We start from the raw sequence: 24,643 nt of genomic DNA, 5'->3' as shown, positions 1-24,643 counted from the left end.
GGATTTTTATCCGATAATAGAAGCAAAAAGGAGAGAGGAAAAAGGACAAAGTCGAGGTACTAAAAGGGAAGAATACAACTTTGCCTAAATGTAACAATTACAATACATCTTCGAAGATATAAGGATCCTTATTTGTGTAGGACCTGTGTTCGGAAACGGGTAAACACTCTAGCCAATAGCAGAGGGATCATCATTTGTCCTTTGGAGATGTTCTTCAGTTTTAAATTTCAGATGAAAAGATTTGGTCGTACAAATTTGAACACCTTCGATGTAGCTGTCAGTGAGGCCTTTTCACTTTTGTGAGTGAGTTTTCACTTTTGTGTCAGCGACACAACGTGTCTTCGTAACAGCATTGGGAAGCATTGGCGGCATCTTTGTCAGACGTAATAATTCACCACCAGGGATGGGGTATCCGGTCTGAAGACTCCCCGAAATTTTTATGCGAATCGTACAAAAGTATCAAAAATGCATGTTAACACATTTTTTTGCTTTTTTAAAGTTTTTTTCTCTCTTTACGGGAGTTTAGATTGTCCAAAATCTTAGGTTTCTTTTGTGTTGCAGTAGATACAGTCTCAGGGGAGTGGAGCAGGATAACATTCTTAGTACTGCTGTGTTCAGCAAAGGTCTTAAATTCCATGTAAAATTCATTTACCGCGGTAACTTCCCCAGGGAAAATTTTTGCCTAATTAAGCTAAGAAAATAACCTAAAGAGGCAATGACACTCTTTTCTCATCACATATATTGAATATCGGAACCATGTCAGCAATATTATCTCCAGGCTTTAGCTATTCAGTAAACCAAGTGAACACAGGTTTAGATCATAGCATTTTCTTAACCTTGATAATTTCCTTAATCTTGAAGAAATCACGCGCAATTCCCATAATCAAATCTGTAGTTCCTCCAACTTTACTTGCACGTGAGATAAAAATTCAACACAGGATTCAGTACTAATTTGTCGCTTGCCACTTCAAAGCGAGGATATCTAAATAATCAGGTGAATGTCCCGGGCAAGTGCTCTCTGGGCTATATGTTGAAATTAATGTGTAGGTACACTATTGACTCACTTACGTGACCAGGTTCACTCATCAACTGAGATTTCATGAACGAGATGTACCTGTTTAAGGTGAAAAAGCAGGTGTAGCTGTATGTAACCTCTCTGAACCTTTCATTCTCCCCCCCCCCTATTTGGATCCTCAATTCTATCTGCTTAATTGTGTGGCATCTGCCTTGTCTCGAATGTGCTTGTAAAACATTGCATGGAGACTGAAAATATTCTCTCTTTAACTGTGTTGCAATTTGCAATGTTGTTTCTCCTGAAGGTCAATAGAATTGCAGATGATCGGAGGGAAAATTTATAAACATATCAGTTATGAACAACGCTCAATGTCATCAAGATAGACGGCGTTACTAAAAACGAAAAAAATACACTTTTAGATTTAAGTTTTAATTTTTTTTTTTTTTCTCTCTCTATTGCCAGTTTAAGCTGTCGCAAAGCTCATTTGTTTCATTCTGTGACTTTAAGCTGTAAGTTATATTTGTATTAATAGTATAATTTAACAATTTTTATGCTTTAATAGTATATTTAATAGTACAATAAATTCAATTGAAACTAACTAAGTATAATTAAAACTATCTAGCTGAGAGACAGAGAGAGAAAAGAGGAAGGAAACTAATTAAAGCTGTTACAATTTCAAATAGTGTTGTCTGATCATTCCCATTGAAGGACTAGTCTCATAGTCTCAGAGATCTTGTTGTTTCCGCGTAACTTGTGTATTTTTATATTTCACCTGTCCTCCCCTCTCCTTCAAAAATGTGGGTCTCCCAAAGGAGTTTATCGCACACCTGCCTGGAGATAATTCATATTATTTCCAATGTAACAAGACTCCCTATTTGGAGCCTCAAGTTAAAATTACGTTTTAAAAACTAAAAATAAAGACACAAGTCATGAGAGGAAGACAGAGTTTTCCTGCAACTCATGTATTTGTCCAGGGGCGTCGTTTGGGGGTGGCAAGGAGATCCCAATAATGTGGAGAAAAAATATTATACATCCCATGCCCTTTCACTATCCAGAGATGGACCCTTCTTGCATCCCCCCAATAAAATGCTGGAGAGTCGCTCCTGTATTTGTCATATAATTGACGTGTTCCTCCTCCCCCCTTAAATTGTAAGAAGGGAACTGCTGCATCTCTGGGCAAAAGGCAATCGTGTATTTCTTAAACATCCCAAGTCATAAAAGTGTAAAACATAACGAAACAGCAGATCTGCTTGCTGCCAAGGTCACCTCCTTGGTCACAAGCTCTTCAGTCAACCAAAATACAAGGAATATAATCAGGCAGAGAATTCAAAAAGACACGATACGTAAACATGTACCATTCCCTTTCTGCTTAAGAGACCATAAGGCTTTATATTTCTGGTCGAGGTCCGGTGTTCTTGTTCTGAGTAGTGTCCTATTTAATGGGGATTACGTCTATCTTCACTGTGCCGTACTTACTCGCCGCTGCTGAAACTATTGAGAATGTCCTGTTTGAATGCCAGCTCCACCGCGAGGAGACCATTGCCCTCAAGTACCTTTGCTCCAAGTCTAAAATTGCTGACTCTCTCAATGCAATTCTGAATTCATGCATCCCTCCCCATCACGAACAAAAAGATTTTGAAAGCGTCCGTTGTCATGCTAAAAAACCAACTAATCTACTAGGTTTCCTTCTGCTTTTTGAATTGAGTGGCACCTAAATTGTATTATAATCATGCTATGTCATAGAATTATGATGTATCTAATGATGTCCCTGTGCTGTAGCCAGTTCAATGAAGAAGTGAAAGATTCTGAACTTGGTGTTCATTGACCTCATACCTTAAGAAGAAGGAGAAAGATGTGGGCGTGTCCGATAAATCCGATTGAAAATATCCAGTAGGTAAATATGTTGTTAGGTCACTGACTATTGAAAAACGATTGGGTAATAAAGCTTAGCCAGCATGAGTGTATTTTGGTAGTTGCTTCTTTTTTAACTAATTTTGATAAAAATTGACGCAGAACAACAAGGATTTCCTTTTCTATGGGAGCGAAAAAACTGGACGAATAGTTCTGATCCTATTCTAATATTTTTTCCGAACAGATATATATATATATATATATATATATATATATATATATATATATATATATATATATATATATATATATATATATATATATATATATATATATATATATATATATATATATTTTATGTGTACTTTATATATTTAGACTGTATGGCTAGTGCACATTTAATATACTCTGAAATGGTTTGAGTTAGTAATACTCATTAGTAATACAATCGAATTTACATATTTTCGGGGGGGACTGATTGAAACTTGAAACAAAAGAAAAAGAAACGACTCTGACAGTTGCCCGAAAAGCTCATATTTAATCATTATATTTTATGCTTTGTTTTTTGTTGTTTTTTTTTGTGTTTTTTTTTTAACAAATAAGGGTTTATTTAACAACCAAAAATAACAAAATCCATAAGCTAAGCTTGTAAAGGAGATCATTACCCCAACTAGGCCTAAAAAAAAATAACAAAAAAATAATAATGAAAAAAAAAACCTATAACATAAAACTAACTAATAAGCGACTTTACCACCCCTACTCTTTATTTCCTCATCAATTCTCAATATTCAACATATTTATTCTTGTCCTTCTCAATCCATCAGCCAAACACAAAAATCAAAAAAACAAAAACATTAGCAAACTAAAGGCAAAAGAGACCAGAGAACTGACTCACTCACTCCCATATACCCTATAACAATGTTCTTTTAACAGATTTCTAAATTCAGAAAGATCCGTCACCTTCTTTATCCCTTCTGGCAGATTATTCCAAGCACGAGGGCTAACATGGCGGATACAAAACATTGACCTAGTTGTCACAGGCTTAGGTAGTCTGAATTCATTCGAACGTCTTAAATTATAAGAATGAAAACTAGAAACAGGCAGAAAAAAAATCTTGAAAGCAATTTGGTAGCATTTTATTCTGATGTTTAAACATAAAAAGAGCATTATAAAACTCAATCAATCCAAATAGTGGAAGAATATGTAGTTCAGCATACCTTAGTCTAACTGAGGAATGCTTATCATCTCCAGTAAGTACTCTTACAGCTATATTCTGTAATATTCTAATCTGCGATAGATGATCCACAAACGTTGAAGACCAAACCAATATACAATAAATCAAACACAGATAAATAAGTGAGAAATAAAGCATTCTCAGAACCGGTCTAGGGAAAGTACGCTTTAGCTTCCTTATAATTCCCAAATTTCGGGCAACTCTAGCTGCAATTTGATTAAAATGGCCTTTGAAACTCAAGCACTCATCAACTATCATTCCAAGGAACTTCACTGCTCTGACACGTTCTATAGCATTCCCATCAAGTTCTAGTTTCTCTATCCAGGGATAGTAATTTACACTTTTCCCGTAAATCACAAATTGACTTTTCTTATGGTTTAATCTAAGTTTATTAACTCTCATCCATTTCTCTATTTGTTCCATTCCCTTTTTCAGAACTAGTAGAAGTTCTCTTTCTGTCCTCGCAGCAACTGTAAAATGTGTATCGTCAGCAAAACTAGGAATTATAATTCTGTTACCGCGATCCCCTTTATCCGAAATATTTATATCTTCAATGCACCTGTAAATATCATTTATATAAATCAAAAATAAAAGAGGTCCCAAAACTGACCCTTGAGGAACGCCAGCCTTGACTCTCTGCGGGCTAGAGGTCTCACTTTCGATTTGAACAATCTGCATAGGTTCACTCAGGAATGATCTAACAAGTTCCAAAAATTTTCCACGGATACCACAATTATCTAACTTCTTTACTAAAATTTCATAATCCACACAATCAAATGCTTTCATTACGTCAAGGAAAACGGATGCCACTTTAAGACCACGATCTAAATGATCATTAACAAAAGTCGTCAAGAAGATCACTGCTTGCTCAGTTGACATTCCTTTCCTAAATCTAAACTGACTAGATCGAAAAAAAGACCTAGATTCTAGGAATTTAACCATTCTTACATTTATTAGTCTCTTTATTATTCTAGAAATAACAGGGAGAAGCGAAATAGGCCTATAATTATCTAAATTCCCACTATCACCCCCTTTAAAAAGCAAATCACTTTCGCAATCTTCAGACAATCGGGGAAAATACCTGACTTAAAACACTCATTTTTTAGCATTACCAACTGACTAGAAACAATAGGATAAATACCACGGAAAGCTTTCACAGTCATGAGATCCGATCCTGCTGCACTGTTTTTCATATTTTTAACCACTTCACACAAGTCACTTAATTTAACCGGCTTTAAATAAGCAGATACATCGCTCTTATCAGGCAGGAATTGTGTAAAATCGCCATCCTAAGCCAGGACTGGGATACTGGATCCTACATTAAGGCCCACATTAGAGAAATGCTCACAAACTGAATTGCAACTCACACTGTCCGGAAGCTCCGAGGGAGACCGACTAGGGTTCGTTACAGACTTCACAAGTTTCCAAGTCTTGCCTGGATTTCCCTCAGCTTCTTTAAACTTAAAAGCAAAATAATCCGTTTTAGCTTTCCGAAGGAGACAATTTAGCATGTTATTATATGCTTTATAATCATCCCTAGTAGTTGTCCCTTTATTTTGGATCAATTCCTTATATAAATGGTTTCGCCTTTTCATACTTAAGAGTAGACTCTTAGTAATCCATGGTTTCTTTGCTGATTTATATCTGTAAACTATTTTAGGTTTAACAGATTTCTGAAGTAAACCTGTTAATGTCCCGTACCATTTTTCAAATTTCCGATTGATATCATATTCCTCTTGTAAAAAATTGAATTCAGTCTTATCAACTTCTAATTTAAAACGGGCAACAACCTCAGAATCAATAATAGGCCTAATGACATAACAACGATGACCCTTATTCAACTTTAGGACTTGCGGTACTGTTATCATTACTCCAAAATGATCTGAAACACTATTAACCACAACAGCAGGTCACTTATATTCAGTATTTACAAATATGTTATCCAATATTGACGCAGAATTCTCAGTAATTTTTGTACAGATATTTATAGTAGGCTTCAGCCCGTAGCTAAGCATCATATCCAGATATTCCTTAACTCTCTGACTAGAATGTAGACTTTTTAAATCAATATTGAAGTCACCACACACAAAACACGGCTGTCTTGTTCCACTCAACAGGTCCAGTTGCTCTTCTAACAGACTCAGAAATTCAACGAGGCTGCTAGACGGAGGTCGATAAATAATACCAAGAACACATTTAAAATTTTGCTTAGATATTTTCACAACCATCGACTCAAACACCATTTCCTTATGTTTAGTAAGGGAAGGCATCGGCAAGACATTAAGATCACTCTTGATATATGCCGCTAAACCTCCATGTTGGTGCAGTTCCCTGTTTTTTAAAACCATTTGGTAATTAGGAACATCTAATAGGGATGACGTATGAGACTTCAACCATGTCCCAGTCTGGGCCAAAACCTGTAAACCTTGAGTCTGCAGAACTTCCTCCAGGTACTGAAAAGCAGTACTAATACCTTGGCAATTTAAGTGAAAAATCGAAAAATCACTCGGGTTATAATCATTATTCAAATCCTGAAGGAAATTATAACGGGCTTTCAAATATTCCTCACCAATACCATCACTATCAAATTAACGATGGAGCACTCCACCCCCAATATCTTCAATCCTGAGTGAATCATTCTTCAGCCCTTTCAACCTATTCCACTCTAAATTACCCATTATCAAAAATCATTTTGTGACGGATATGAGAAGGAAAAGGTTCTGTTAACTTACACTTATCATTTTCATCATTCGTTGAGTTGGTATCATCGCTTCCACACTTCGATCCTAAACAAAAAAAAGAAACATAAATATCTTCATAAAATCCAAAAAACACCACTACTGTTCCCAGTCCTAGTATTAATGAAAGCCAAGACCAATCCATAAGAACTCCAAACACAACCCGGTACGCTCCGCACCGCGCAATACATTATACACCATTAATACATTTTTCTCATTTTATTTTTTTATTTTATTCCATCCACAACATTTTTGTTAAAAAAAAGAAGAAAAAAAAACACGAGACAACATTACTTCATACAAATATGCTACCACAAAAAAAAAAAGAAAAAAAACGCAACAAAATAATAACTCAAAGCTCAAATTAAACTAAAGTAATTAATATAAATATAAATATGACAACCCGCTTAGCATTGCATAGGCACACCTCGAGGATTAATCGGCACTGACAATTCAGGAATCACGTCGTTCATGGAGAAAGAAACACGCAGGCCATTTGGCCGATCAAAACAAAGGAGAGGTGGAACCGATTTTGTTACCCATGCTTGAATACCACAATCAGCAAGCTTTGATCTTTTTTCAATCAGCCGTTTTCTAATATCTCTCACTGCCGTCGGAGCATCATCACTAAGATAAACATCTTTATGACCGCAAACAGTCTTACCTTTAAGTGTCTTACTCTGTTTCAGAATCGTTATTTTTTCTTCTTTAGACCGAACAGTAACTAAAATATCCACGCTCTTTTTTCACTTATGTAACAGCAAATTATTGCGTCTCGTTTACACCTAGTCCTTCTTCACAAACGGTTTTGAAAATCGCTTTAGCTTCCTCTTTATCATCGCAAGGTACATTCCAAACCACTATATTTTTCTCATTCATTCTATGCTCGCAATGCATTAACCCTTTTTTCAACTGATTATTTTCTTCACGGAGAAACACTGACTCAGATGTAACAACACTAATCTCTGATTTTACATTTATTATTTCATTCTCAGTAGCCGCCACATGGGTCTGGATCGTCGAAAATTGCTGCGATTGGCCAGATAGAGCTTCCTCAATTGATTTGACCCGGGTTTCCAGAGATTTGAACTGGTCCGTGATACCGTCAAGCTTTTTTCCATTGTCTTTCACTATAGTTAGAATTTCAGAAAAGCTCCGAGACAGCGTCGAAATTGACAGTCTCTCCATCCTTAGGTGAAGATGACGAATAATCATTTTGATCCTCATCGAATGAGACTTCTTTACGGTTTCTTTTATTTCGCCCCATGAATAAGCAGCAATTAAAAAATGGACAAATAGTCTTACCTCAGCCGGCAACGTTTGTTTATCCACGATGTTGCTAGCGTGCAGTGCTTTTAGCCGTTTGGCACGGCAAACACCTTTTCCAAAGTCGGTAATCAAAGGCTCTGTTTATAATGACTAAAATCCAATCCTCATTTACTCCATGCAATTCTTCAATTCAAAGCAATAATCAGACAACAAAAAATTTTCTTTCATCAATTCAAAACATTAATCTCACAAGCTATTTCACTCTTCAGCCAAAACTACCGCAGGCACGGAGCGCCTAAGGTGTTACTCGTTCGGGGAATGAATCATGACTGAATGTTAATTCTATTTTATTTGTCAGCTTAATTAAACCCAGTCAGAATGGTGCATGGCAACCCCCTACCCCTATTGTCACCTTTGCTAAGAATAAGTACAGCACCGATAAAAATTTTCACATTTAGCAAACGAGAAATTTCTAAAAACTAAATTAATTTATAATATGAAAAATGTTTATCGATGTTGTTCTTCAACTTAGCAAAGGTGACAATGGGGTAGGAGGCTACCATTGATTCGGCACTACCGGGTCACAGTGATTCTATTATCTCTGTTACTGTGACGTTACACGTAACGTCGACAGCTGTAGTAACCTTTGGGTGGTTTATCCGAAAGTTTTCGACGTTTTCATCCGACAGCTGTATGAATATACAGATGTACACTTTTACATACTAAATCTTTTTTCTTCTTCTTCTTCCTTTTTTGTAGCCAGGTTTTGCAGTAACTCATGCTGGAATTTCTTTTATAAATAATTTGTAGCTGTGTTTATAACAAAAGAGGTTATTTTCTTTCTTTTTAGAGTATAATACAGGAGGCCTTCAAGAAGAAATCTGACGATGATGTATTAATTGAAGCCTTTAATCAGAAAATTATAAAACGGGATATTCGCACACTAGGGCCTGGCGTCTGGCTCAATGATCAGGTGCGTATTGAGGATCGTTTTTTTTTTTTCTTTTTTTGCAAAGACGAAGGACATTTAAAAAAAAAATCCCTGGGCCCAACTTAGGTCTATTTATTGCTGAAAACAGCAATTTCCGAAGATTTTTCTTTTGGCTGTTTTATGCAATAGTAATGCATTTCAACGCTTTGTATAAAACATAAATGTACTATTTAAAAAAAAGTAAAAAAGCACTATCCAAATATTCACAAAAAATAACGAGTCAAAACGTAGACACATTTAGACTAGACAGTTAAAGGAAAAGTCGATGACACTTTCGCGACGCTTACGGAATCTATCCGCAAGCCTATTCATTTGCGAAAAATTATCAAAAACTCCGAATCTGTTGGAAATGTACTAGTTACAAGTCTAAAGTGGCTGCTGGAGAAGATGTTTCCAAAAGCAGAAGAATACTGATAGAAATTTCTTCTTCTGCGGGTAGTGAAAAGAGACCATCGTGGGACCAGAAAGAACATATTATGTGAAGTAAAAGAAAAAACGGTACTTATATGTTATAGTGCCTAAGTTATTCTTCCTCTAAGTAGATCATGTTTCTCTGACTAATCCTAATGAAATATTACAAAATATGTTGAAAATATAATACTTAAGAAACAACTTTCGGCTATACAATTGCACATTGGGGGGGGGGGGGAAAAAGTATAGCGGGTCTGCATGCAAAATGTTTTTATTACAAATTATTTACAAAATGTGTTTGGTACACTTATTCTGCATATTATGAAGTAGGAATTGTTTTCTAACTTGACACTGTCCAAATACTTTACTGTCACCTTCCTCCCGCTAATGTGCAAATATATAGCCCCAATTATATTGTTCCCATCTATTCTGTCACTTGTCTGTATCTTGTCTGACGCTAAGCGGAAAAAACGAAGAAATCGGTTCTACAGTGCGTCAAGGGCTGAAGAACTTAACATAGGCGCTATAACATATAAGTACCGAAAAAACTTTGTAAGCGCTTAAAGATGTGGGATGATAGTGATTGAAGAGTTGTGAGACGAACCGTGGAAACTCACGTTTTCAAGGAGGTGACTTGGAGGCTGACTCCATTGAAATTAGAGAAAACTATATCAACTGCATTTTGGAGACCTTAGCGATCGTCTAATATTCAAGAATGTCGTCTGCGCAACTTTGGTGGCCAGCATCAAAGTTAGGTTTTATCAGATGTAGAGGAATATTTTTAGTGACCGTTTGAGTGGCATTATTGAAAAGAGCTGGGCTAAGGATAGAACCTTGTTTCATACCTTGTTTAGGTTTATCCAATAATGTTTGTAAAGAGTGGAGTTATTTGTCTCTCCAGGTATTGCATTTCCTTGTCAGTCTAGATTTGTCACTCAGTATTAGTTAAATCCACAGCCTTAGTTGATGGTGTGGCCATTTTTGTCTCCAGAAATAAGAAATAATGAGATTGGCCTGCAAAAATGCGTCGAAAAGTAGACCAATTCTTTTAAAGTACTCTTTTAACATGAAAGGGTAGGATAATAATCACTCTTTTTCGCTTTGGTTTTTCGGATAGAATCATATTTTTAGCCAGTGTTGCCACATTAGACTGTAAAAATAAATAGGCAAAACTAATTGGTTAAATTACACAACATTTTCGTCCGTAACCTTGAACATTAACAACATGTTAATTCCCAAAGACAACTACACTCATTAAGTTGTTTGGTGCCATGTGTTTTTAGCTTATTTTCTTATTGTTAGCTTATTTTCTCTTTGGTAATATTTGCTTATCCATCAATCATGAAATTAGATCGGATTATTGACAAAAACAAACTGCATTAACATACGGATTTTAATTCAAATTCACTGTTGCTTTTGCTGCTTTAAAGTTTGAACCCTCTTCTTGGATTTGTGTGATTCTAATAGTTGCTGATGGTGTTGTTATTGTTATTTTCCGGATTTATATTTTTTCCCCCGTTTTATAAAAATAATAAAGTGAGATTAATTTCGTTACACATATAAACGCCAGCTAAATAATAAAGGACTCAAAGAGCTGAAATCCATATAGGCTGGTTTCACCATTAAAGTTTAAAAAATTGGCTTTTATCTTTGTTTTTAAAAGAGTTCAACCGAATAAACCGCAATGGAGCAAGAGAGTAGCTGATCCCAGTTACCAAGGCCGTATCCAGGGGGGGGGATGCTGCGTTTACCCCCCCCCCCCCAGAAAGTTTTTTGACTCATAAAAACGTAACGAAATCCGTAAAATGAAATTTTGATGCATTTCTTTTAAGTTTTTTGTACCCCCCCCCCACCTCCTCCGAACGAAAATCGTGGATACGCTCTTCACATTTACCCCCCCCCCCCTTGAATCTCCTGTTTTTTTTTTCGAACTGTGTTTTAATCCGATTCAATATAGGAACGGTGATAAACGTAATAAAACGTAAATGCATAAATAAAATAAACACGTCTATCAAGACAGTGGTGTGTCATAACGTGAGTTTTCTACATATAAATGTAGCTGACTTGGTAAAACACTTTGACTTGAATACACTAATTTGATTTAATATGGAAATGACAATAAGCATGATATGACTTCTGTTTCACCATCGCTTTTTTTTTCTTTTTTTTCATCCATCCTATTCAGCTTCTTTTCATTTGATTTTATGTTTGTAAAGGGGGGGGGTCAATTACAGTAGCTTAAAGTCTTTTTTCTGACTATTCTGGGTCCAAGATTTCTCAAATCTTTTGTCCAATTCTAAAGGAGATGGGTTGTCGTGTCAAACCATTACCGTACTATTCTAACCACTAGTCTTAGTATTTCTGTTGTTGTTATTGCTATTAGGGGTGGGGGGCTGGTATCATTTTGATGGTCACCGAGGTACTGTTTTTTCTCGATATTACAGTGTTTCTTTATAGTTTTAAGTAAAATCTTAAAGTACCAAAGACATCACAATAAAAATATTTGAGCCCCCTAGATCCATATTAGGCCTATTCATGCTTTAAAATCGCAATTTTCTAATACAATTCCTTCGGTTGTTTCAAAATTGCGAAGTTTTTAAGACAGTACCACATTTTTGCCACTGTTGCCACATTAGACTTTAAAAATAGATAAGAAAGATTTATTGGTTATATTTGACATCCTTTTGTCCGTAAAAACTCAACTAATAACATGGCGATTCCCGAAGACAACTAAACCTTCTTCAAGTGGTGCCATTGATTTTCAGTTTGTTTGTTTTTTTTTTCTGACTTTCGCGCACGTTTCTTTCTTTTGAATTTTCTACTCGCTGCTACCAAAAACCATAAAATTGCAAAGACATAGATGGTTGTGAAATTTCTATTTAACCAATCCAGACAATCAGATTTCTTTTCACTGTCCTTGTTGCTTCATTTTTAACTTGCTTTTGTCATTATCGTTATCGCTTTTCTCATTATCTAAATCACAACTTCATATTAACTTTTTCTTCTATTTTTGGCCTGCTTTTCCCATTTAGGTTATCAACTTTTATGTAAATCACAACTTGTTATTAACTTCTTCTATTTTTACCCTGCTCTTCTCATTCTAGGTTATCAACTTATATCTAAATTACAACCTCTTATTAACTTTTTCTTCTATTTTTGGCCTGCTTTTCCCATTTAGGTTATCAACTTTTATGCAAATCACAACTTGTTATTAACTTCTTCTATTTTTACCCTGCTCTTCTCATTCTAGGTTATCAACTTATATCTAAATTACAACCTCTTATTAACTTCTTCTATTGTGAACCTGCTTTTCTCATTTTAGGTTATTAACTTCTATCTAAACATGATTGTTGAAAGAAGCAAAGGGCGTTTTCACAAGTGTTATACTTTCAACACATTTTTTCTCACAAAACTCCTTGAAAGTGGTCACACAGGATTAAAGAGATGGACGAGAAAGATAGATATATTCCAGAACGAGATAATTCTCGTCCCTGTGCATCTAGCTGTTCATTGGTGTATGGCCGTTATAGACTTTAGTGACAAAAGTATCCGCTATTACGATAGCATGGGAACGCCACGCCCAGATATCTGTAAAACTTTACTTAAATACCTGAAAGCCGAGGCCGTGGAAAAGAAGAAGTCAGTCATAGTTGAAGATGAATGGATCCTAGAGAGTGTCAAGGTATTCTATTTTTGTAATTCTCTTCAAATTAATATAACTAGTAAATTATCAACACTTTGTATAAAATTGTTGAAAAGAGAGGGGGGTACAACAGAAAAGCGCTTGGGAAATTATATTCTTCATTTTGTGATCATTCTATTCTTTTTTATCTGTTTTTTTTTTAATTCTGAAGCATAAAGATCTCAAATCTCTGAGGACTTATTATTTTAAATTTTCTCGGTACCTTCTGAGCCTCCCTCCGTGGTTCCGGAACCGTTATCTAATATCGCGATTCGGGCTCCCTGATTTACGGGAAAAAGTGTCTGGGCTTGCGGGAAAGCTGTCGGAATCTGCAAGTCTTACTGCGCACCATAATTTACGTCGTTTTAGGTAAATAATTCTTTAAGTCTGCAAGTTTGCTTTTTAGTTTTTTTTTGTTTTTGATGTACTCCAGTTCTTTTTGTTCATAGTGGGTAATAAATAAACTATTATTATTACGTATATATATATATATATATATATATATATATATATATATATATATATATATATATATATATATATATATATATATATATATATATATATATAAATGCATTTGATTACAGCAACAGACCGAATCAACTATTTATATGCACCAACAGAATAGGCTATTTATACTGACTTTAAATTTACAAATTTATATTATTTTGGAATCCCTTAAATAAAAATTTGCAAAATTTTAGAGCAAGGGTAACCCCCCCCCCCTCCCCCCCAAAAAAAAAATATGAGGTGGCACCCGATCTTGATAAATATTATGCCATGACATCCAACAAATATGACCTGAAGTCATTTTCTAAAAAAAAAAAAGATATGATGTCTCCTATTTTTCCAGAGAAAGACGGTCACGCACGAGTGTTTGATTTCTTTTTCCTAGGGGTGGTTACTTCGAACCGGTTGTCATATATTATTGAAATAAAATTTGTTCGAACGGAAATTCAAAGGCCGGGTGTCCTTTTAACTAACAAAACCGACAAAAAGCTGCTGAGCTAACTCAGCAGCAATCTTATAAGAAAATTAAAATATATTTTCTTGTGAATTATTATCGCTTCTAATCAGCAGTTGTACTAAACCAATCCTGCTCAACTCATCCTCAAGGCTATACTTTGGTGTTTCTTCTTCTCATATTACAAGGCAAACGTGTTGATATCTTTCAATTTTCCCCTTTTTGTTTTAGTCTTGTCTTTTATTTGTTTCGAGCTTTGTCCAATAAGCAATGTTTAGAAGTCCTCCAAAAAAGTCCCCCCAGATCCCAAATCACTTTCCAGTGAAAGTGTGATTTTGAAAAATGCCCATTTTGGCTAGTAATGCACACTATCTCAAAGTTCAAATGATAGCTCCAATTCGGAGAATAGGACAATGATAAGTGTAGGGGCTAATGTAACCATAAATGATGATAATGGGTTTCAAGAGGTCCTCTCTAGAAGCTCTAAAAAAAGGAAAAAAATATCCCCAATCAAAAGCATTTCCCCTCTCCCTGCCCAAGATCCTCCCTCCAAAAACTTAGGAATTTACCTTAAAATTACTCCCACTACCCCCTTTGAAATAAAAATGATCACTGCAATAAGAGTTGCAATTTTTAAATTGCTAAAATCAATGTTCTCTCTTAATATTAACCGTGATGGATCTCTGCTAATAGCTGTAGAAGATCAGAAATCAGCAGATACAATAATTAACCTAAAATCCCTTCTGAATACCCCAATTATTGCATCTAATTGGAACCCAAAACAATCACCCACAAAAATAGTAGTTTATAATGTTCCCCCAGAGATATCTACTCAGGAGTTAAAAGAAGGGCTTTCAGATAGGGCTGGAAACACAATCCCAGTTGAGGATGTTACCCAACTTGGAAAAACTAACTCTAATGGCCTAAGAACTAGTAGATCCTTCTTATTCACACTGAAGGATAAAATTGATATCCCAGAAAAATTATTCCTATTTGGGCAAATCAAACCACACAAGGAATACAAACCTAAGCCTATCCAGTGTCAGAAATGTTTCAGACTGGGACACACAACAAACAAATGTAATGAAATTCTCCAAGAGTGTAGTAAATGTAAAGGTTTCCATCCTAAAGAGCTGACAACTTGCAGCAAAACTCAGCCTACATGCATCAATTGCAAAGGTCCACATGAATCTAAAAATAAATCATTATGCCCTGCATACAAGAAAAGAGCTCTAACACTCCAAATATCAACAGAATAGGCCATCCCATACCCCTTTTCAGTAACAGAAGCAAATGCTTCCCAACGATACCAAACAAAGGCGGTAATGAAACCAACCAAAGCCCCCACGTCTAATGCCCCCACTGCAGCGAGCACCCCAGAGAAAACACCATCTTCTAAGCCCCCTAGCTCAAATCCCTATCAGAAGGAATCATCAAGCCAACAAGCCTCCTTGTCCGGTGAGATGAGGTCAGCCTGGCCCCCCCTCCAATGAAGAAACAAACCAGAAACACTACCAGGAATCAATCCCTTAACCAACAAACAGGATGCAGAACCAAAAATGCAATCCCCAAATATATGCTTATTCATTTTAAACTGTAATCCAGTTCAGGCCATGAACATACATCAACTACAGAAAACAAAAATTATTGCAGAATTGGCAAAAATCTACATCCCAGATGATATGCTCATTCAAGCAAAAAAAGATCTTGCTTTACTTTTAACAAAGATGAACATTGATACACAGTCATATGAAGAATAAATCAACAACACAACATTTATCAATACTCCAATGGAATGTAAGATCACTCACAGAAAATAAGCTAAATGAACTAATATCATTTATGAATAATCATTCCATTAATATTGCTTGCCTCCAGGAAAATCATTTAACCCAAAATCAACAAATTAAGTCTCTGGGATATACTATCCTGAGAAAGTATAGATCCTCAGAGAGAAAAGGAGGTGGGGTAGCTTTATTAGTTAATAATAATATAAAATTTTGTGGCATCAATTTTCCAGATTTTGCAAATGATTTTGATGTAATTGGTATCAGTGTTTGGCTGAATAATTTAAAAACCTACATAATAAGCTTTTATAACCCTAATGGCCAAACTACAGATGCCAAGGATTTCTTTAATTATATAAATAATTCTAATATGTAAAAAAATATCATTATTTGTGGTGATTTCAATGCCCACAGCCTTTTGTGGGGGAATAAACCAGCAAATAAAGCTGGTAAATTCATTGAGCATATGACTTCAAATAAAAATGAATTAGCTGTTGCTACCCCTCCAAACCTGAATACATATTTCAACCCCAAAAGTGGCAGATTCTCCACAATTGACCTACAAATTATGTCATTATTTTTTGAACAAAATTTACATAAATAAAATTGATAGTCTATGTACTGACCACTTTGCTATAGTTTGCTCCCTAAATGAACCTGCTGAAACTTTATCTCATACCTCCAAGTATAGCAACACTAAAGCAAATTGGTCTATGTTCCAAAATAAGCTAAATGATGAAATTACAAGTTTCACCCAAAGTTCATGCATTTCTAACACAACAGTGGACACACATGCTGAAGCCTTGACATCTTTACTAATAAATACAGCTAATCATGCTATCCCCAGGACAACACCTAAGAAAACATTCCCTGAACAAATTCCTAAAGCATGGTGGACAAATGAGTGCCTAAATAAATGGAGAATAAAAAAGGCAGCTAGGACAGAATTCATAAAAAAAAAACCATCACCTACTACATATTTTAAAAAATTACAAGCAGAATCTAATCTGAAAAGGACTATAATAGATGCTAAATATAAATACTGGAATAATTTTACAAATAATCTCTCCAGAGAAACGCATGAGCCAATTATACATAAAGTCATAAGCCACATCTGTGGGAAAAAGACTTCCCCCAGCCCACTCCTGTATAAGCTTATACATAATAATACCCATTATGACAATGATAATGAAAAGGCTAACCTATTTGCAACTCTTTTTGTTAATAGGCTAACATCAAATAACCAAAGCAAACTGTCCACAATTCCTATGAACCCAAGTTCCTACCAACCACGCCCAGGATCCGAGTGCATAGCTAATCCATTTTCAATCCAGGAATTGAATAATGCAATACATCATATTAGAACCAAAACTAGCGGCAGGTATGACAATATACACCCTACATGGATAAAGAATCTCACACGTTCATACAAACAAGAATTGCTAAATTGTTATAATCACGTTTGGACATCTTCTAGGTTCCCCAATATATGGAAATGTTCGTCCCTCCTACCAATCCTAAAGAAAAATAAACCAAAAGATAACCCTGAGTCTTATAGGCCCATAATGATTACTCCTGTGATGGGGAAAATAATGGTAAAAATGATCTATCACAGACTCCTCTGGTTTGTTGAAAAAAAATAATATGATCCCTCATACTCAAACTGGATTCAGGAAACACCACTCCTCAACAGATGCTTTCATTTTGCTAACAAATGCAATAAATGAATCTTTCTCAAAAATAATGTCCTAGTATCAGCTCTCCTATATTTTAAAGGGGCATATGACAATGTGAACCACCAAATCCTTTTAAACAAACTTGCCAACCTTGGACTACCCCCTAAGTAAGTATCTTTTATTAAATCTTTCATAGAAGTGCGAAGTTTCATCGTTTGTGTTGGTTCAGCCTCTTCACCCCAAAAGACAGTAACCAACGGCCTACCTCAGGGAGCAGTCCTCAGTTGCCTCCTATTTGCCCTATATCTCTGGGATATGAACCTACCCCACATGAATCTACAATATGCTGATGATCTAGTGCTATGGTCATCTGGCAACACCTTCCAGATAGCACAGTCAAATCTGCAAAAGTCACTTTTCCAGTTTGAAAAATTCTCTCAACATTCAGATTTACCCATTGCACCCACCAAGTCAAAAATAATCCAATTTCACCGGAAGCGAAACCATTTTAATGCAAAACTAACTCTAAATAAAAAAAACTATTCCAGAAGATAATCATATTAATTACCTAGGTCTCATGCTTGACCAAAAACTTAACTTCCACCTCCACATTTCAAACACAATAAAAAAAATGCTATAGAAAAGCAAATATACTAAAAAGACTTCTTTCCACACCCTGGGGTTGTAAGGAGAAAACCTCACTCCAGTTTTATAAATCACATATAAAACCCCATATTGACTATGGGCTCATCGTCTATGGTGCATGTGTAAAGACCCAGATGCAAAAAATTGAAACAACAAAAAATGATATTATACGTCTCATATTTGGTCTTAGAAAACACACAAGCACCAAGTTTCTGCTTATAGAGCGTGGATTAGACACAATAAGCAAGAGACGTAGCTTTCTCCTGACAAAACATCTTTCAAAAAATGAATCAAATAGCTCACACTTACTACATGATTGGTTAAGAAATCCAGCCATGTATAGAGGCATTGCAGATGAGTATGCCAATATCCAGAAGAAAGTCCCCATATCAGCAAAGTCTATTGCACCTACTTTCCCCTGATCCCCCCCCTGGACTTGGTCATGTTTCATAATAAATAATGAGTTCTCAAAGTGGAATAAAGATTTAACCCCCATTGCTTTTGTCCAGAATAAATTTGCAGAACTTAATACAATTACGTATAAAAATCACTTCCAAATATTTGTTGATGGGTCAAAAATGAATGAGAAGGTTGCCAGTGGGGTTTTCCTTCCTCACCTGAAAATTGCAATGGGTGAGAGATTATATAATAATTTATCTATAATGTCTGCTGAGTTAAATGCCATAATCATGGCATTAGAACACCTTAAAGAAAACCAACCTTTGATTGCAAATTCAAATAATATTATCATATATTCCGACTCTTTATCAAGCCTTGAGTTGCTGGCCTCAGCTACTCAATATAAGTTGGACATTGACACTTATCATTGTCTCAGTATTATTGATAATCTTGCTTCAAGTGGCATAAAAACTTATTTTCAGTACATTCCTAGCCACTCTGGCATAAGTGGTAATCAGCAGGTTGATGAAATAGCAAAAAATGCTATAAATATTGACCAGCCAAGTGGGAGACCAATCCCAATTAGAGATATTTACCGATGGAGGCTATCAGATATTAATTTTAATAAGATTAATCCTATCCTTTCCCCTTTCCCAATAAGTATCTTTCTAAAATTTATCATAGAATTCGTTCTGGAACAAATGGACTAAATTTCCTTGCATTCACATATAAGTTTTCTAATTCAAGTGGTTCAATTCCCCTGTCCCCTCTTTGCAGGCATTGTAATATGAATAATGAAACAATTGACCATTGCCTATTTGAATGTAATATGCTGACGTCTGCACAACATACCTTGCTTTGTAAACTGTTAAAATGCTTCAAACACCAGAAAATCTCATTATCAGCCAAGAGCCTAGCCTAGCCAACTATACCTGCACACTGAGCACAGAAATCGATATCTACCATCTTATATTTGAACTCCTTGAGTCAAAAGATCTACTGAAAGACGTCTGACAACATCTAATAAATAAGAGATAGCCAAGACAGTAGCTCTGTAGCCCACAGAGTGAAGCAAAAAGAAGAGGGCTAAATAGTATCAACTGAATAGCCCGCCTGCTGTGAATTAGAAGAAGAAGAACCGAACACGCCACTGCAAAGAGTTGATTTCTAGTAATTTGTCTCGTAAAAGAGCAATTCTGCCCTGAAACAAGGCTGAAGTTTTTTCAGCAAATTTTAAAGGCTATTTAACCGGTATTTCTATGGGATTCCCAATTTCAGAGGCCGTACTGGCGTATGATATACCATTTGTCCTTAAATTTGTATGTATCCCTAAAAAGGAACCGTTAGCATAGTCCGCTTATCCATTAAAATTAACGACTTTAGAGTATCGCGTAGTTGAGCACTAGCTATTGAGATGGAGGGCTAGTGGATCCTTTTATGAGGGGGGGGGGGGGTACCCTAGATCTCATAAAAACCCTTTTAGGGCTAAACTTTGAATTTTCTATGAGAGGTCCTTCTGATGAACTGAATGAACATTCTGATGATTACGGATTTGACCTCTAACTTCCCTTTCTTAGAAATCTGCCTCATTTCCCAAAAAAGGGGGAAACACCCCCTAAAAGTCATAGAATCTTAATGAAAATCACGCCGTCAGATTCAGCATTTCAGAGAACTTTACTGTAGAGGTTTCAAGCTCCTATGTGCAAAAATATTGAATTTTTTTATTTTTTGCCAGAAGAAAGATCACGTATACGTTTTTTTTTTCAAATGTGATCGTATCAACCCAGTGGTCCTAGAATATCGGGAGAGGGCTCATTCAAACGGAAATTAAAAGTTCTAGTGCCCTTTTTGAGCGATTAAAAGATTGGAGGGTAACTAGGCCTCCTCCCACGCCCCTTTTTTCCTCAAAATCGTCGAATTCAAATTTTGAGACAGCCATTTTGTTCAACAAAGTTGAAAAACCGAATAACTATGCCTTTGGAGATATCGTTCGATCAAAATTTTTAGATAATCATTTTGTTCAGCATAGTTGAAGCGGCGAATAACTATGCCTTTGCAGATTTCATTGCCCCCCACACCCCCCGGGGAAAGGTCTTTGAGTTGTAAAATTTGCCCATTGTTTACGTATAGTAATTTTTTATTGGGAAGTATACATAAACGTTTCGGGTGGGGGGTGAATTTTCTTATTGTGTGATTTTTCATGGGGAGGGAGATTCCATGGGGTGAATTTGTCCGGGGTAAATTTTCTAGAGAATAAATCCGTGGGGAGGAGGAATTGTTCCGTGTAGGTGTAGTCAGATTTCTTGGGATTATTTAAAAAAACGATCAGAAATTAAATATAAAAAAACAAGTTTGCTCAACTGAAAGTAACCAGCAACATTAAAACTTAGAAAGAATGAAATTATTACGTATATGAGGAGGGTTGCTCCTCTCCAACACCTCGCTCTTTACGCTAAAGTTTGAATTATGTCCCAATTCTTTAAGAACGACTCCTGAAACACTATGTTCGCTTAACTAAAACGATAAGAAGATTTTTTAAAAGTACTAAAAAAAAACTATAGCGTAAAGAACGAGGTGTCGAGAAGCAGTAGTCCACGTCATATACGTAATAGTTTCTGTTCGTTTTAAGTTTTGATGTTGTTCCTTATTTTCAGTTAAAAAAAACTTGTTTTTTTTTCATTCAGTGAAAGTTAAGAACGATATTGAAGTATTATTCTATATATGAGGAAAACTGCTTCCTCCTTAACCTCTGCTTTTTTTTCTTTTTTTTTTTTTTTTTTTTGCCAGTGCATCAAGAAACTTTTAAACATTAGGGATAAATGGAACAGGATAAAAAGTATTTTTCGCAATGGCTCAAGAATGAAGAGGCTTTTGATGCGTATTAACTTTAAACAATTAAATTTCTGTTCAAATGTGTTGAAAGGCAATCGGTAAATAAAACACTCGCAATTATCCACTAACTAAATTCCTTGCAATCAAAATTGGTTTCAGTAAAGCAGGCTACTAGTAAAACTTCCGTGTAAAGAGTGGGTAATTGATGAGAGGGGCAGTCCCCCTCTTAAATATAATGATTTCTATTCATTTTAAGTTTCAATTTTGATCTTTGCTTTCATCTGAAAAAAAAACTTTTCTTTTTTTTTATTTAATCTATGGATTGTACAGGAATCTGTTGTTATTTGCATTTTTTTTTTTTTATTATTCTACTGTTATTTTGAAATCATTCTTAGTTTTTCAGTTTTGTATCTGTTTGTTAACTGTCCTTCTGTAATATTGTTTTATTGCTGTTTAATGTGCTATTTTGATAAAATTGTTATAAAAAGAATTTTAAAAAAGTATTTAGGCTATAAAAGAATTGTCAGGTGATAAAAAAAAAACAGACGTAAACGAAAAGCTGCTTTTGATGATTATCAACGATTATTTCCCAATAGTATTTTTTTTCGTTCTTTTCTGAATTCTTGTTTGATTTATGTTCTGAACTCTATAGCAGTAACTCAAATGCATATTTGGTTGTCATTTTTTATTCAGTTTTCTTTTATTTTGAAATTTTCTTCAGTTTTTCGAGTCTTCTTGCTTTTATTGTCTTTCCTTATACTTGTATTGTTTTTAGTTTCTTGCATTTTTTTTCTTTTTTTACCTCGAGATCGCCTTGATGATTATTCAGGAGGATTTTCGGTGGCATATTTTGCTCCTTTGGATTTCATTGACCTAAATCACTGCTGCTTAGACGTACTCTCTCTTTTCCTGTCTCTTTCTCTTTCCGCAGCCTTTTTCTTTGACTTTTTCCTTATCTTCACATATCTGATTTATGTTCATTTTTCTTTTCAGGGCATTCCCCAGCAAATGAATGCTGTTGACTGCGGTATGTTTGCCCTCAAATTTGCGGAGTACCTCTCGCGTCGATCTAAGTTAACCTTCACTCAAGCGGATATGCCATACTTTAGGAGAAGGATGATGTACGAAATTATTACCAACACTCTTTTACATCCGTGAATTGTTCCTTTTTCTTTTCTTTTTTTGACTTAATTGTAAGAAGATTACAGATTCGCTATGTTTTTTATGTTCGAATTTAGAGAAAATTCATAATAAATGCTTTGCAAATATTCGTGTTCCTCTTAAAATCATCCAATACAGGAAAAAATGATACTTTTTCCATCTGTAAAACAATTCATATGGAAAAGGTCAAGCGTGTGTAAGTTTCTCTCTCTCATTCTTTTCCTCTCTCTTTCTCTCCTTATCCTTATATCCTTGGGTTCAACTCCTACGCCAGCAGAGATTTGGATAAAGGGATCAAGATCAAGGAGGCACACTTGTGCCTCTTTAAAGAGGCGACCCACCACAATGTTAAGTGACTTCCAATCCTAGCTGTTGCAGGGAAACGGCGGTGATCGTATTTTATAGCTTAAGCTCAAACTAATAAACATACAAAAATTTCACCCCCCCCCCCTCCGACTTTATCTTCATGGAGGAAAGTGTGCCGGGAGTTTCAACCCTCCCACCACAGCCCCCCTTTAACGTTGTCCGATCGGGCTGAAATTTAGAGGATAAGGTTTCTTAGGGCCTGGGAGCTTTTCCGCAAAATTTCAGCTCACTCCGATCACTCCTTCCCTGTTTTCCAAAAACCAAACATAGCCACTTAATGTTCATCAAATTATTTTTTTTTATCTGCCACGCCTACATGCCACAGTTGGCAACGGATCCGGTTGAATGAGGACTCATTCAAAGCGAAATTCGACCTATTAGGGCCTTTTGATATTTTCAGACCGAAAAAATTATCCCCCAAATCTACATTTACAATAAACCTTGTTTTCATGTTAATTTAGGCATGCCGGCAAAAGCTTGTATCGGCCTTCGTCTTGGAACTACATCACTCATTGAGGAATGTCAAGAGATTTTAATAATACAAGTTAATAAAATCTGCTGTCTCGGCTGTTGAAAATAAAAAAAAAACAGTTTTTTTTAGGAAAGTAAAGAATGAAGTTGGAACTTATACAAACAAAAATTATTACTTCACAGCCTATCAAGGAGGCACACTTGTGCCTCTTTAAAGAGGCAACCCACCACAATGTTAAGTGATTTTCGGTCCTAGCGGTCGCAGAGAGACGGCGATGATCGCATTTTGTAGCCTAAGCTCAAACTAAGAAACATGCAAAATTTCACCCCCCCCCTCCGACTTTATCTTCATGGGGGAAAGTGGGCCGGAAGTTTCGACCCTCCCACCACAGCCCCCCTTTAACGTTGTCCGATCGGGCTGAACCTCGTTTTCCTATAAGAGCCCATGTTATATTTTGAAATTCCTAAAAGCATAGTATTTCATTATTAAATTAGATCAAAATAGTCCTCTTAACCTGACAAGACGGACTGCAAGCTTCCAAAAATTCCAGCTCTTTCCCAGAATTTTTTTTTCGAAAAACGAAAATCTTAAAATCTTTAAAAGCCTTAACACAAGAATCTAAAAAAGCGGGGGGTTTGGGGGGCGGCATCCCCCCAACTTTAACTCCTGACACGATCAGCTAACAGTTAGTCAAGCTATAATAAGTAATAAACTGTACAAAAACGTGCAGAAATTATTTGAAAAAAACTACGTTTTCTAAAGAGTTAAAGAGGCTGAGTCACAAGTTCGAACCTTAAAACGTACAGGGATTAGGAGGTACAGTTGGGGGGCTGACGCCCCCCAAACCCCCTGCTTTTGCAGCTTTTTAAACTGAAAGTAAGGAGCGACATTAAAACGAACAGAAATTATTCCGTATATGAAAGGGGCTGTCCCCTCCTCAACGCCTCGCTCTTTACGCTAAAGTTTTGTATTGTTTAACAGAAATAGATTTGTGAGAAAGTCAAACTTCAGCGTAAAGAGCGAGGCGTTGAGGAGGGGACAGCCCCTTTCATATACGGAATAATTTCTGTTCGTTTTAAGTTTTAATGTCGCTCCTTACTTTCATTTTAAAAAACTTATTTTTTTATTTAAAGGCTGCAAAAGCGGGGGA

The 24,643-nt window shown here is 35.8% G+C and overlaps 1 protein-coding gene across 1 annotated transcript in view; it reads left to right on the top strand.

Moving 5' to 3' along the window:
* Positions 1-22,763, top strand: part of LOC148955656 (uncharacterized) — a 68,920-nt gene extending 46,157 nt beyond the window's left edge. Inside the window, exons 10-12 of the mRNA XM_089108295.1 lie at positions 8,958-9,080; positions 12,832-13,191; positions 22,488-22,763. Coding sequence (XP_088964421.1) covers positions 8,958-9,080; positions 12,832-13,191; positions 22,488-22,652 — 648 coding nt within the window. The 3' untranslated portion in view covers positions 22,653-22,763. The remainder of the gene's footprint in view (positions 1-8,957; positions 9,081-12,831; positions 13,192-22,487) is intronic.
* The last annotated feature ends 1,880 nt before the right edge of the window (positions 22,764-24,643 follow it).

This window comes from Artemia sp. Qi Xiang Cuo, chromosome 2 (assembly GCF_049724085.1).
Source record: "Artemia sp. Qi Xiang Cuo chromosome 2, ASM4972408v1, whole genome shotgun sequence".
NCBI lineage: Eukaryota > Metazoa > Arthropoda > Branchiopoda > Anostraca > Artemiidae > Artemia > Artemia sp. Qi Xiang Cuo.
Note: the sequence above shows the minus strand (reverse complement) of the source record. Positions and strands in the feature narration are given on the sequence as shown.